A 13,436-nucleotide genomic window follows, 5' to 3' on the forward strand; every position below is an offset into this window, starting at 1 on the left:
TCCCTCTTTTTCTTGATGAGTCTGGCTAAAGGTTTATCAATTTTGTTCATCTTCTTAAACAACCAGCTTTTAAGTTTTATTGATCTTTGCTATTGTTTTCTTCATTTATATTTCATTTATTTCTCCTCTGATCTTTATGATTTCTTTCCTTCTGCTAACTTCAGTTTTGTTTGTTCTTCTTTCTCTAGTTCCTTTAGGTGTAAGATTAGATTGTTTATTAGAGATTTTTCTTGTTTCTTGAGGTAGGATTGTATTGCTCTAAACTTCCCTCTTAGAGCTGCTTTTGCTGCATCCCACATGTTTTGGATTGTCATGTTTTTGTTGTCATTTGTCTCTAGGAATTTTTGATTTTCTCTTTGATTCCTTTCATGATCTCTTGGTTATTTAGTAACGTATTCTTTAGCCTCCATGTTTTTGTGTTTTTTACGTTTTTTTCCCCTGTAATTGATTTCTAATCTCATAGCATTGTGGTCAGAAAAGATGCTTGATATGATTTCAGTTTTCTTAACTGTACTGAGGCTTGAATTGTGACCCAAGATGTGATCTATCCTGAAGAATGTTCCATGTGCATTTGAGAAGAAAGTGTAATCTGTTGTTTTTGGATGAAATGTCCTATAAATATCAATTAAGTCCATTTTTCAGATAGAATGTCCTTTAACTATCAATGAAATGTATTTGGTCTGTTGTGTCATTTAAAGCTTGTCTTTCCTTATTAATTTTCTGTCTGGTTCATCTTCCAATGGTGTAAGTGAGGCATTAAAGTCCCCCACTATTACAGTGTTACTGTCTATTTTCTCTTTTATAGCTGTTAGCATTTGCCTTATGTATTGAGGTGCTCCTGTGTTGGGTGCATATATATTTATCATTGTTATATCTTCTTCTTGGATGGATCCCTTGATCATTATGTAGTGTCTTTCCTTGTTTCTTGTAACATTCATTATTTTAAAGTCTATTTTATCTGATATGAGTATTGCCACTCTAGCTTTCTTTTGATTTCCATTTGTGTGGAATACCTTTTTCCATCCCCTCACTTTCAGTCTGTATGTGTCCCTAGGTCTGAAGTGGGTCTCTTGTAGACAGCATATATATGGGTCTCGTTTTTGTATCCATTCAGCAAACCTGTGTCTTTTGGTTGGAGCATTGACTCCATTCACATTTAAGGTAATTATCGATATATATGTTCCTATTACCATTTTTTAATTGTTTTGGATTTCTTTTTGTAGGTCCTTTTCTTCTCTTGTGTTTCCCACTTAGAGAAGTTCCTTTAGCATTTGCTGCCGAGCTGGTTTGGTGGTGCTGAATTCTCTTAGCTTTTGCTTGTTTATAAATCTTTTGATTTCTCCGTCGAATCTGAATGAGATCCTTGCCAGGTAGATTAATCTTGGTTGTAGGTTCTTCCCTTTCATCACTTTTAATATATTGTGCCACTCCCTCTTCAAATATTTTCTCGGGTCCTTTTCCTCTCTCTTCTCCTTTTGCAACCCCTATAATATGAATGTTTGTTTGTTTAATGTTGTCCTGGAGCTCTCTTAGGCTGTCTTCATTTCTTTTCATTCGTTTTTCTTTATTCTGTTCCATGGCAGTGAATTGTACCATTCTGTCTTCCAGGTCACTCATCCGTTCTTCTGCTTCATTTATTCTGCTATTGGTTCCCTCTAGTGTATTTTTCATTTCCGTTATTATATTGTTCATCTCTGTGTGTTGGTTATTTAATTCTTCTAGGTGTTTGTTCTTTAATTCTTCTAGGTCTTTGTTAAACATTTCTTGCATCTTCTCGATCTTTGCCTCCATTCTTTTTCCGAGGTCCTGGATCATCCTCCCTATCACTATTCTGAATTCTTTTTCTGGAAGGTTGCCTATCTCCACTTCATTTAATTGTTTTTCTGGGGTTTTATCTTGTTCCTTCATTGGGTACATATCCCTCTGCCTTTTTATTTTGTCTATCTTTCTGGGAATGTGGTTTTCATTCCACAGTCTGCAGGATTTAGTTCTTCTTGCTTCTGCTGTCTGCCCTCTTTGTATTAGTTTTCTCCTCAGGTTGATAGCTAAGTTTAAGTTCTGCCAAGTATAATTTAGAAATTGTTTCCCAAAAGTGATTGTGATGGTAAGAATAGATATCCCAGGCATTTTGATATTACAGCTCATCTGTAGAATGACTGACCCCAGATACAATATTCCTGTTAAGCTTTATTGACGGACACTGTGCTTTGTACTTTTAGTGGCAGTTTCTCATTTAAATAGATTTTGGAAGAAAAATCAGCCATTATTTAATCTTCTTAATATTTTTTCAAAAGTATATATGTAGGGCTTCCCTGGTGGCGCAGTGGTTGAGAGTCCGCCTGCCGATGCAGGGGACATGGGTTCGTGCCCCGGTTCGGGAAGATCCTGCATGCCATGGAGCGGCTGGGCCCGTGAGCCATGGCCGCTGAGCCTGCGCATCTGGAGCCAGTTCTCCACAACGGGAGAGGCCACAACAGTGAGAGGCCCGCGTACCGCAAAAAAAAAAGAAGAAAGTATATATGTATATGTATGCATGTATGTAAATATATGTATTAGTTTCCTATTGCTGCTGTAACACATACAATAAACTCTGTGGCTTAAAACAATAAATGGAAATTTATTCTTTTACAGTTTGGGAGGGTAGACGTCTGAAATGAGTTTCACTGGGTCAAAACCAAGGTGTCAGTGGGGCCACATTCACTAGAGAAGCTCTAGGGGAGAATCTGTTTCTTTGCCTTTTCCAGCTTCTAAAGATGCCTTCCTTGCATTTTTTGGTCATGACCCCTTCCTCCATCTTCAAAACTAATTAACCCCATCACCTCCTCCTCTTTTATAATAAAATTTCCTTCTACTCCCCTCTTATAAGAACAACTGTGGTTACAATTATGGCCCATCTGGGTAATCCAGGGCTGTCTCCCTATCTCAGTGTCCTTAACTTAATCACACATATAAGGATTCTTTTGTCACCTAAGGTAGCATTACAGGTTACAGGATTAGGATGTGGATATCTTTTATGGCCATAATGGAGTACAGAATACTGCCAAAAGTCACATAAAAACAAAATATGTTAGAAACAAGGACAGTTTGGAAAGAAGCTGTACAGGTTGATAATATAAGCAAGGGATCCTGGTGTTCCTCTGCTATATTCCAACATTTTGTCTTGTTGACTGATCTTTTCCATTCCTGACGTAAACAGAACATTAATCTTCAGGTGTTTTTTCTGGTGTACTTCATCTTCTATCCTTGTCTTTCCCTTCTTTATAAAACCCATGCTTAGTAATCTGAGGTCATGAGTTCATGAATCAGAACACAGATTTATATCTGATATTATAGTTAATTTAGAAATAATTTGTATTTGCTATTTGAACACAGACACAGGTTCAGTTATTTGCTTTCTTACTCCTTTTAAGCCTTTTTGTCGCCCTCTCCTTCAACTTTGTTATTCTCAGCACTAATGAAGAATTGATCGCTTTGCCACTGATGGTGTTATTCTAAGTTGTATGATGAAAGTTTTTAGGAGACAGTTCTAAAGGTTCCTTAATTCCTAGAAGATCATACATCTATGAGCCGGATATTTTTGTGTGTGTTTGTTCAGTTTCATTCCAGTGTTTACATCTTACCCTATAGCTTTGGAGAGAAGAATTTCATTTGGTACTTCTAGTATATGATATGGTCCAGTGACTTCTAGAGTTACCAATAAATAATGTTTTAGCAAAGTAAACCTGTATTTTGTTGCATAATTTATAAGCTAAATGTTTACATTTTCTTCCTTGAACTACAGAATACCAGAAGGCCCCATTGATCAGGGGCCAGCTTCAGGAAGGGTTCGTGCTTTAGAAGAGCAGCTTGTGAAGGCCAAAGAACAGATTGAAAATTATAAGAAGCAAACTAGAAATGGTAGGTAACGATACATTGTTTTTCCTCTTCAGTATGTTGACATTAGCACAAATAATTGAAAATTTCCTTTCATCAAAATGTTGGAAATGCTGATGCTCTCTATTCTTTGACTGCAGGTCTTGGGAAGGATCATGAAGTCCTAAGGAGGAGGATTGAAAATGGAGCTAAAGAGCTCTGGTTTTTTCTACAAAGTGAGTTGAAGAAATTAAAGAATTTAGAAGGAAATGAACTCCAAAGACATACAGATGAATTTCTGTCAGATTTGGGACATCATGAAAGGTACTACATTTACATTTCATTTGGGGTTTAGTAAAGATTATAATCTAAGAATGGGAAATGGGAACTTTTGTTAATTTCCCTGCTGAATGGTAAATGATACCTACCATGTTTAGAAGCAGTAGAGTACCTGAGGGCTCAGTGGACAATAATTGCCAAATGTAGTTCATCACCAGAAAATATTATTTTAAATGAATTTCTAGAAATCTTTATACCCTAAATAAACTCAGAAGATAGTGGTGTCAGCCAACAATGCATTAAAATGTCTTCTTTAAACTTCCTTATTATACAACCAATATTTGAAGTGACATGTACAGTTTTACATTACAGTACATTCATTGGAACTCATACTGAGGCTGCCAGTTATGTTTCTAACTGAAGCATTGAAAACTTTAAAATAGCAACTTTTTAGGGCTTCTAGTGAAAGGGTAATAAGTTTTTGATAATAAGGAGCATTCTGTTAATTTCTCTTCCATTTAGTTGCTAGAAAGAAAAACCTGAAATCTGCCTAGTTAAATTTGTTCCTCTTGTTTGCACATTTCTGAAGATACGGAGTTTATCCTCCATAGGAAAGGACACGTTTCGCTGTTAGTGTGTTCATGCAGAACAAAATGTACCTGAGAATCATTATAGATATGTAAAACCTGTCCTTAGGCCTATTATTTATGCAAGTCTGTATTCCCAGTAGGATTCTGTTGGCAATTACTGTCTCATTAGTGAACAATAGAAGAAAACTTGTTGTATTAACACAACCTACCACTATGAAGAGGAAAAGAATTACCCACCACCAACAGATTCATATATATTAACATCATCAGCATTATTGTAGTGATTTTGAAACATTGCTCTGCTGTTTTAAGTGAAATTACAAATAAAATCTGTCAGTTTATTGGAATCATTTTAGCATTAGTGAATCTACAGCAATAAGATGGCATAAATTTCAAGGGGCATTGACTTATTAGGCCACAGATCTGGCAGTCCCTTTGAAATTTTTAGCTTAGCTTGCAATCAAGCCATACTTAGACCACTAGACCGAATACTGACTAATTCTGTCCTTAATGCTTCTCTACCCTAAGCTGATTCTAGGCACCAAAGTTATGTTATTTGGAGCAGTGTGCTTGTGTGCTTTGCTTATTGCAGTTTTATAGGAAAGTGTACATCTGAAGAGGATTTGAGTTGGGAAGCCTGTATGGTATTTAAAGGATAATTTTGGCTCTTGACTACTGATAGAATGTTTAATTTTAAAGTTTGAGTGGGCTTCCCTGGTGGCGCAGTGGTTGAGAGTCCGCCTGCCGATGCAGGGAACACGGGTTCGTGCCCCGGTCCGGGAGGATCCCACATGCCGCGGAGCGTCTGGGCCCGTGAGCTATGGCCGCTGGGCCTGCGCGTCCGGAGCCTGTGCTCCGCGGCAGGAGAGGCCACAACGGTGAGAGGCCCGCGTACCACACACTACAAAAAAAAAAAAAAAAAAAAAAGTAAAGTTTGAGTGATTTAATTACTTGAGGATTTCATTGTTTGGTCTCTTCCAAATTAAAATAATTACTTATAAATTATTTTGTGCATATATTTTGTGACTATATGTAGAAATTGGAAAACATGTACAAATGAAAATGTTGGGCCCTGAAAAGTTGATGTAAATCAATGTTAAGTTTTTTGTGAGTTCCGGTTTAAATACATTATGTTTCTTGACACTACCTTTTAGTAAATGTTAAATAATAATATTTCACTGAAAACAAAAAAGGAAAGGTACCCAAAATATCCAAGTCGATTTCTTTTGCTGTCTTAAGCGAAATTATAATGAACTTGGGATACAACTTCGCAGGGTAGTAATTTAACTCCAGGCAGCCAGATTAGAATGCAGTGATACAAATAATGAGCAAAGGACAACCAAACATTAGAGAAATAACCTTTAAAGTAACGAATGTACAAATAGAGAGGATTTGTATGTATGTAGAATATGCCGTCTTACTGGTAATTTCCAAGATAAGTGTAAGAATTAAAATTAAAAGACTTTTGTTTGTCTCTCGTGATTTTTACAGTACACAAAAATCCCCATTTTCTTTTTACACTTGCCCAAATCACAGTGTACAAGCTGTCTCTGGACTGCCTGTATTCTCTGAAGAATCAGAGGTTGAGTCTATCAGTTTTCTTGTTCAGATTTCCCTTTGAATCACTCATCATTTTTTGGTTTAGAAAGACATCAGTTATAGAGAAGTAACTTATGGGCTTTTGTTTCTTCAGAAGGGGTTTCTTTCTGTCTTAGAACTTTGTTCTGATAGAAACACTGATCCTCCTTTTTTTCCTTTCTAAATCAACTTTATTGTGGCATAATTTATTTACAGTAAAATGTACATATTTTAGTCTGTAGTTCTGTGAGTTTTGACACATGCTCATAGTTTTGTAACCACCACTGCAATCCAGATGCAGAACACTGCTGCCACCCCAGGAAAATTCCTTCTGCCTCTTTAGAGTCAGCACCACCCCACCCCCACACCTGTCCCTTACAGTCACCCAATCTGTCTCCTGCCCCAATAATTTTACCTTTTCCAGAATTTTATGTAAATGCAATCACGCTATGTAGTTTTTTGAGTGTGGTTTCTTTTACTTGGTATAATGCATTTGAGATTCACCCATGTTGTTTTGTGTATGGGTAGTTCATTCCTTTTTATTGCTAAGTAATATTCCATCGTATGGATCTACCACAGTTAGTTTATCCATTCACCAGTTGAAGCACATTTGGGTTTTCATTTTTTTGGCGATTATGTATATATAAAGCTACTATAGACATTAACATACACGTTTTTTGTGGAAACATGTTTTCACTTCTTTTGGATTAATACGTAGGAGTGGGTTCGATGGGTCATGTATGGCAGTTCCTTAGGAACTGGGCCGCACAGCAGGAGGTGAGCGGCGGGCGAGCAAGCAAAGCTTCATCTGCCTCTCCCCATCGCTCGCATTACTGCCTGAACTTCCCTCCTCTCCACCCTGTCTGTGGACAAATTGTCTTCCATGAAACCAGTCCATGGTGCCAAAAAGGTTGGGGACTGCTGATGTATGGAGTGAATGTTTAATTCCCTAAGACATCGCCAAACTGTTTCCCAAAGGGTAGTATTATTTTTGTATTCTCATCAACAGTGTGTAAGAGTTCCAGTTGCTCTGTATCCTTGTTGCACTTGGTATTGTCAATTTTTACATTTTCCTCCTACCATTCTAACAGGAGTGTAGTGGTATATCATAATGGTTCTCATTTGCAATTCCTTACTAATGATATTGAGCATCTTTTAATGTGCTTAATTGCCATCCATATATCATCCTTGGTAAAGTGTCTTTTCCAAATCACATGCTTAATTTGGGGGAATTTTTTTTCTTTTTATTGAGCTATAAGCATTCTTCATTTATTCTGGATACAAGTCTTACTGGTGCATTTTAGAAAGCTCATTCTGAGAGCTGTGTGAAGCAAAGTCTGTTGTCAGGAAATGAGAAAGATTTTACAGAAGTCCAAGTAAGTGATAATGAGCTTCTGGACCTGGGTAGTTGGTAGTAGGAATAGAAAGGGATAAATGCATAAAAAATGGAAGCTGCAGAACTTGGTAACTGATCTAATATAGGGAGATGGGGGACTCAAAAGTAATTGAGGACTTGTAATTTCCTGGGAGGACAGCTTTCATAAATGGACATCATTGTTTCTTTTGTAATAACTTGGCTTTTTTCCCTGACAAAGTGTAATCTCCTGAGGACTGGAACTCTAACTTCAGTTTCTTCTCTACCCTGCAGTACTAAGCACTCATTATTTAGTTAGTGTTCAGTAAGTTATGTCTTTTTTATTTGCTGGGGAGGCATGTATGTGCATTCTTTGATTATTTCACACTCTACTTTGTACCTCCTTGTAAAAATAATCCTGTTCCATTGAAAGATTTATGAATATTATGCAACTAAAGAAAATTAAATAATTGAGGTAAAAATATTCTCCTGTAATTGAGAATCCCAAAAGGTATGAAGGGCAAGTTATAGGAGTAAAATCCTTTACCTCTGAATAAAACTGGAAGCTCCAGTTAATTTTAACAGTGGGTTCTGCAAAACAGAGAGTATCTGTTAGAAGTCAAGGATATATAAGGAAGGAAATGGGCTGATAGGAAGCATGATGGGACTGGAAGAAAACCTGACATAGAAGGATTTTTGTACTCAGTGCCCTTGACTTCATGTTTGATTTGCTTTGGAGGATTTAAGTGATTCCTGTATCTAAAAGTAGTCTTGAGACTTCAGTTATATATGAATCACTAAAAATAAAACTATCATAGTGTTTCTGATTTGGAGTGTAATTCTGATTCTAAGCAATGAAGTATGGACTTTCTTTTAATTGAATGTGAATGATAAAAAATAATGTTGCTTACCAAATACATCTAATTGTTTGTTTACATTTCGTGGACTGTTTGCTCAGTAGTTTCTTAAATGCATCTAAAAATTTGTTAAAATTGAGGGAAAAAAACCCACTTCACCTCATCATAAACTTATTAAGGTTGTTAGATTCAGAGAACTGGTTTAGATCTTATGTCTTATTCCATGGTGCTACTCTCCTTGCAAGGAGAGGAGAAAGAGTAAAGTGAATATGGAATGTTATTTTCTTTTGATGACCCTGAGCTCTTGGAATCAATCTATCTACTTGCTTTACCGACAAAACTGGGACTTCAGTTTAATATTGAAAAGGAAAAAAAATGTATCCTTACTTTTTACACATCTTTTATACTCAGCTTTTATTGCCTCTTAGACCTTTATAGCTTAATGTGATAAATAAAATTGCATATCTTTCATCTTAATTCTTCAAAAGATAATACACCATACCTAAAGTATATAAATCAGAAATCCTCTTATATATGTTTATTAGCATATATTAGATTTCTTTTTATATGTGTGAACAATATGAATGGTTTATTGCACTGTTATTATGGAAGGTATATTTTAACTAAGTCAATTTTAGGAGCAGAACTCTTATTTATTTTCTAAATAAGTTTCCTAGAACCCTAATATAAAAAACTAAATGTTGAGTAAATCACAAATATTGCTAATGTCCTCAATTGTCATACTACGTAGAAAAATTTAGTTTCCAAACATTTTAACTTGTAAAGTCGTGGTCATAGATACTATTGAAGATATTTGAAATTCAGTACTTATCATCTGATAAATAGAGGCATATCTCACAACAGTCTCTTCTCAGCACATAGGTAAATTAGAAAGTAGGGAAGCCAAAAGTGCTCCGTCCTAAATCGTTAAGAAATTTTGTGTGTCATTGTTGTTACTGTAGTGCTTTTCAAACTTCAGCAAGGCATCAGGAGCACCTGGAGAGCTTCTTAAAATACAGATTGCTAAATCCCATCCTCAGAGTTCCTGATTCAGTAGGTCTGGAGTGAGGCCCTAGAATTTCCATTTCTAACACATTCGTAAGTGATGTTGAAGTTGCTGGTCTTTGAGAACTAAGGCTCTACAGAATCCCTGGTTCTCTTTATGCGTTCACCACTGATAGAGATTGTCTAGGTTTCTTGGAAAAAATCACATTTCTCTGTAGATTAGTGGACCTATCTGTAAACTGTGGGGAAAGACTCTTCTTTTGCTCCCCACTTGATGCTGTTCCTTTTAGTGAGGGGACCATGTTTCTTTTCTAGAATATGGCTCACACTGTTCATTACTTAAAATACCTGTCACTAATGCAGCTTGGATGCCAAATATCATATTTGATATGGGATTCAGCTCACCTGAGATTTTTAGCAAAATGCTATTGGCCTGATTAGCCTATTACTTGAGAGCTAGTATCTAGTAGAGCTTGATCACTGCCTGCTGCTACAGTTGGGTGATCAACTGCTAGTTAATTAGTAATATTCTTTGTCTTTTAGAAGGTTTTTTAAGAATTTAGAGGGGCTGATGGTATAATAAATAAATACAGAGTAGCATATTATTATTACCTGCTGTATTGATCTCAAGCATTAGTATTATTTGATTTTTCAGTTGATGATTTCATTCTAATGATTGTATGTGACCACACTTCTTAGTAATACAGTCACATTTACCTGGTGCTTTTGATATCATTGATCATGAATTGACCCTGGCCTGTCTCTTTGAAATAGCAAGTGGGAAATCAGCAATTGAGAGTGGTTATTTTTGTCATTATGGTTTTATTATTTATGTAATAGTTGTAGGCTCAGTGCTTGGATTTACAGCCTCATAGATTTCGCCCTCAACCTCTGAGGGTGTCATGAAGAGTTTGTCTTACCACGCTGTTTGGTTGTCCAGAGATACATTTAACTTAATCCTTGTCACTTTGGCTCTTTTTGTCATCTTTATGGTGCCAAACACCAGTTTATGAAATAGTTACTGGAGTTGCTTCTTTCTTATTTTAAATTATATTAATTATTAAAGGACAGGAGGGCTCACAGGACTGATGAGCTATTTCTCAATTAAGTTGACTGAAACTATTGAGAAACAATCTAGTAAAGTAGCAATCTCATCACTCCTGCCTGGTTTGCATCATCTCATTATCAGTAATATGTAAAGCAGCTTTGCTAAGACTGAGATCAGCTGTGTTTCCAAAATGATGAATGATACTTATGGCTAATTAAGCTGATTGGCTTTTTGCTACTGTGTGTAGGGGACTATGTAACAAAAGCACTTCAAATCAGATAAGGGGTACAATATCTGACTGGTTATAGGGCAAGATTGGTAGGTTAATAGCTTATGGATCTATTTGATCAGAATTGCTGGTCATAACCATTGTGGTACAGTAGCTTGTGTTTTCACTCTCTTTATAAGGTGGACTCTACTCAACTGTCTTTGAAAGGTCCAAGAATTGAAATTTTCACTCTTGAATAGTTTTGCGAACCTTCAAATCTATTATTCTTTGTTTTTTGTTTCATTACATACACACTTAATTTCTTTGATGTGTGATTTAATTGATTCTTACATTAAGCTGGAATGTAGGTACTCGTTCTCCAGCTTTTAATTCCTTTGGACAAAATGTTTTTGTATGATTGTTTTTCTACTAAGGAATCCAGGCTTATTTTTAAGTGGTACTAGAACATTTCTCTTAATATCCTTGGACAAAGGGAGACATTGTCATATGAAGTGGTCCTTATTCTGCTTATCACTTAGTTTCTATCAGCCAGATTGTGATTCTCCATCTTGTGTTAGGGAACACTCTCCCCTAAAATAAAATTTGCATTGGGAGGAGAACCTACAGGTGAAGTATGTCTCATCTTGTGGCCCTAGTTCTATTTTGCCTGCCCCCACCTTACATCTCCTTGGGTGTGGTTTCCAAACTCAAGAATTATTTTGACATTAAAAATAACACTTACTGAGCTTCCCTGGTGGCGCAGTGGTTGGGAGTCCGCCTGCCGATGCAGGGGGCGCAGGTTCGTGCCCCGGTCCGGGAGGGTCCCACATGCTGCGGAGTGGCTGGGCCCGTGAGCCATGGCCGCTGGGCCTGCGCGTCCAGAGCCTGTGCTCTGCAGCGGGAGAGGCCACGTCAGTGAGAGGCCCGCGTACTGCCAAAAAAAAAAAAAAAAAAAAAAAACCTACTTACTAAGGATTTCCTACATGCCAGTCACTGTGATAAAGGCTCTCCATTCATTATCTTATTTTGTCAACATAGTAATATTGGTAGCCTCCTCATTTTATAAATAAAGTTATACTCAGACCTAGAGAATTTAGATAGCTTACGCAAGTAAGTGGCAGAGCTGTTATATTCTAAAATCCTTTCTCTTAATTGCTAAATACTTCTCTGAGCTTTATTTTTCTCTTCTACACGTGGAGATATAATTGCTGTATTACAGCATTGTGATGATTAAATGTGGGAAAATATATAAAACACTTTCCACAGTCACTGACACATTGTAGGTTCTGGTAGACTCTACTCAGACCTGCACAAGGAAAGTCCTGTAAGAGGATATAAATAGAAAATTCTTAGATCCTCCAAGGAAGGCACAGGTAAGGGGAGATTGTCACAGTGCTCAATAGGAAAATCTGGAACCTAAACATAAGCCTAGTGGACATCACTCACCAAATAGCATAATTATTGCCTTATGTGGTAGTATGAGCTGTATTTGTTGTTGCCCTCCTGGACTGCTCTCCACCCATGTGAGCTGTCAGAATGGTGGTATGCTAAAATTCCTGCTGAGACAACATGGGAGGCAGTGGGAGCATTGTCTGCCTGTCTGTCTCCTGGTCACATTTTTATCCTTTGCACTGTTTACTTCTGCCCCAGGAGCAAACCAAAGTATTGCCCTTGATCCATATTTACCTATGGATTAAGCTCTGTGGTGTAGCCTCCCTTAGTCACATTTACTTTAATAAATGTCAGTTCCTTCACCTTGGACTTTTCTTCCTTGAATTATATCTGCTCTGTGCTGGCCCTCAGGGAGAATTTCCCTCTTCAACATTTTGAATAAGATATAAGCAAAATACTCTCCTTGTGGTTCTTCATTGGCATAATTGAGACAGAACATTTAAAAAGAGTTTTGTGAATATTAAGGTATAAAAATAAGAAAATTAACAGAAAATACAAAGAACATAAATGTAGCCCAGTTTTTGAAGAAGAGGTTTTGATGCCTGTCATAGCTGGCTTTCTCTTAGAGTCACAGATGTTGGTCTAGTCTATCACTTATCTTCAGGCATGTGTATTCTACCCTCAAATGACTAGCACTATTCTGCTGGTACTTTGCCTGGGTTTGTATTTCTCAGGCTTTTAATACCTCAGGCCTTTAGATTCACCACCCACGTCCTAGATTTTTTGGTATCTTCATAGTCAAAACCAAGACATCCAGTTTACCAGCTTGAGGGATACCTCTAGGAGATTTGATTTGAGAATGGAGTCACTGAAAATCCGGAATTTCTGTAGAATGGTTTTTAGGCACCATGTTTCCCAATAATGGGCCAGAACTGAAACTTTCTGTTTGATTATCCTCATGTCTTTGGCTAAAAGGTGACAAATTTTGCAGGATGGTAATGTCTAAACATTATTGACTTAGCAAAGAACTACAGCTGACCCTTGAAAAATGTGGGGGTTAGGGGCACCAATCCACGGCACAGTAAAAAAATCCACGTATAACTTTTGTCTTCGCAAAAACTTAACTACTAGTAGCCCACTGTTAACCAGAAACCTTACTGATAACATAAACGGTTGATTAACACATATTTTATATGTTACATGTATTATATACTGTAGTCTTAAAATAAGCTAGGGAAAAGGAAATGTTATTAAGGAAATCATAAAAAAGAGA

At 36.9% G+C, this 13,436-nt stretch overlaps 1 protein-coding gene across 10 annotated transcripts in view; it reads left to right on the forward strand.

The window, feature by feature from the left end:
* Window positions 1-13,436, forward strand: part of FUT8 (fucosyltransferase 8) — a 324,493-nt gene that overhangs the window by 213,423 nt on the left and 97,634 nt on the right. For all 10 annotated transcript variants that reach the window (XM_030855266.2, XM_060294921.1, XM_030855259.2 and 7 more), the window contains 2 exons: window positions 3,782-3,897; window positions 4,014-4,176. In XM_030855266.2, coding sequence (XP_030711126.1) covers window positions 3,782-3,897; window positions 4,014-4,176 — 279 coding nt within the window. The remainder of the gene's footprint in view (window positions 1-3,781; window positions 3,898-4,013; window positions 4,177-13,436) is intronic.

Source organism: Globicephala melas, chromosome 2 (assembly GCF_963455315.2).
Source record: "Globicephala melas chromosome 2, mGloMel1.2, whole genome shotgun sequence".
Lineage (NCBI taxonomy): Eukaryota > Metazoa > Chordata > Mammalia > Artiodactyla > Delphinidae > Globicephala > Globicephala melas.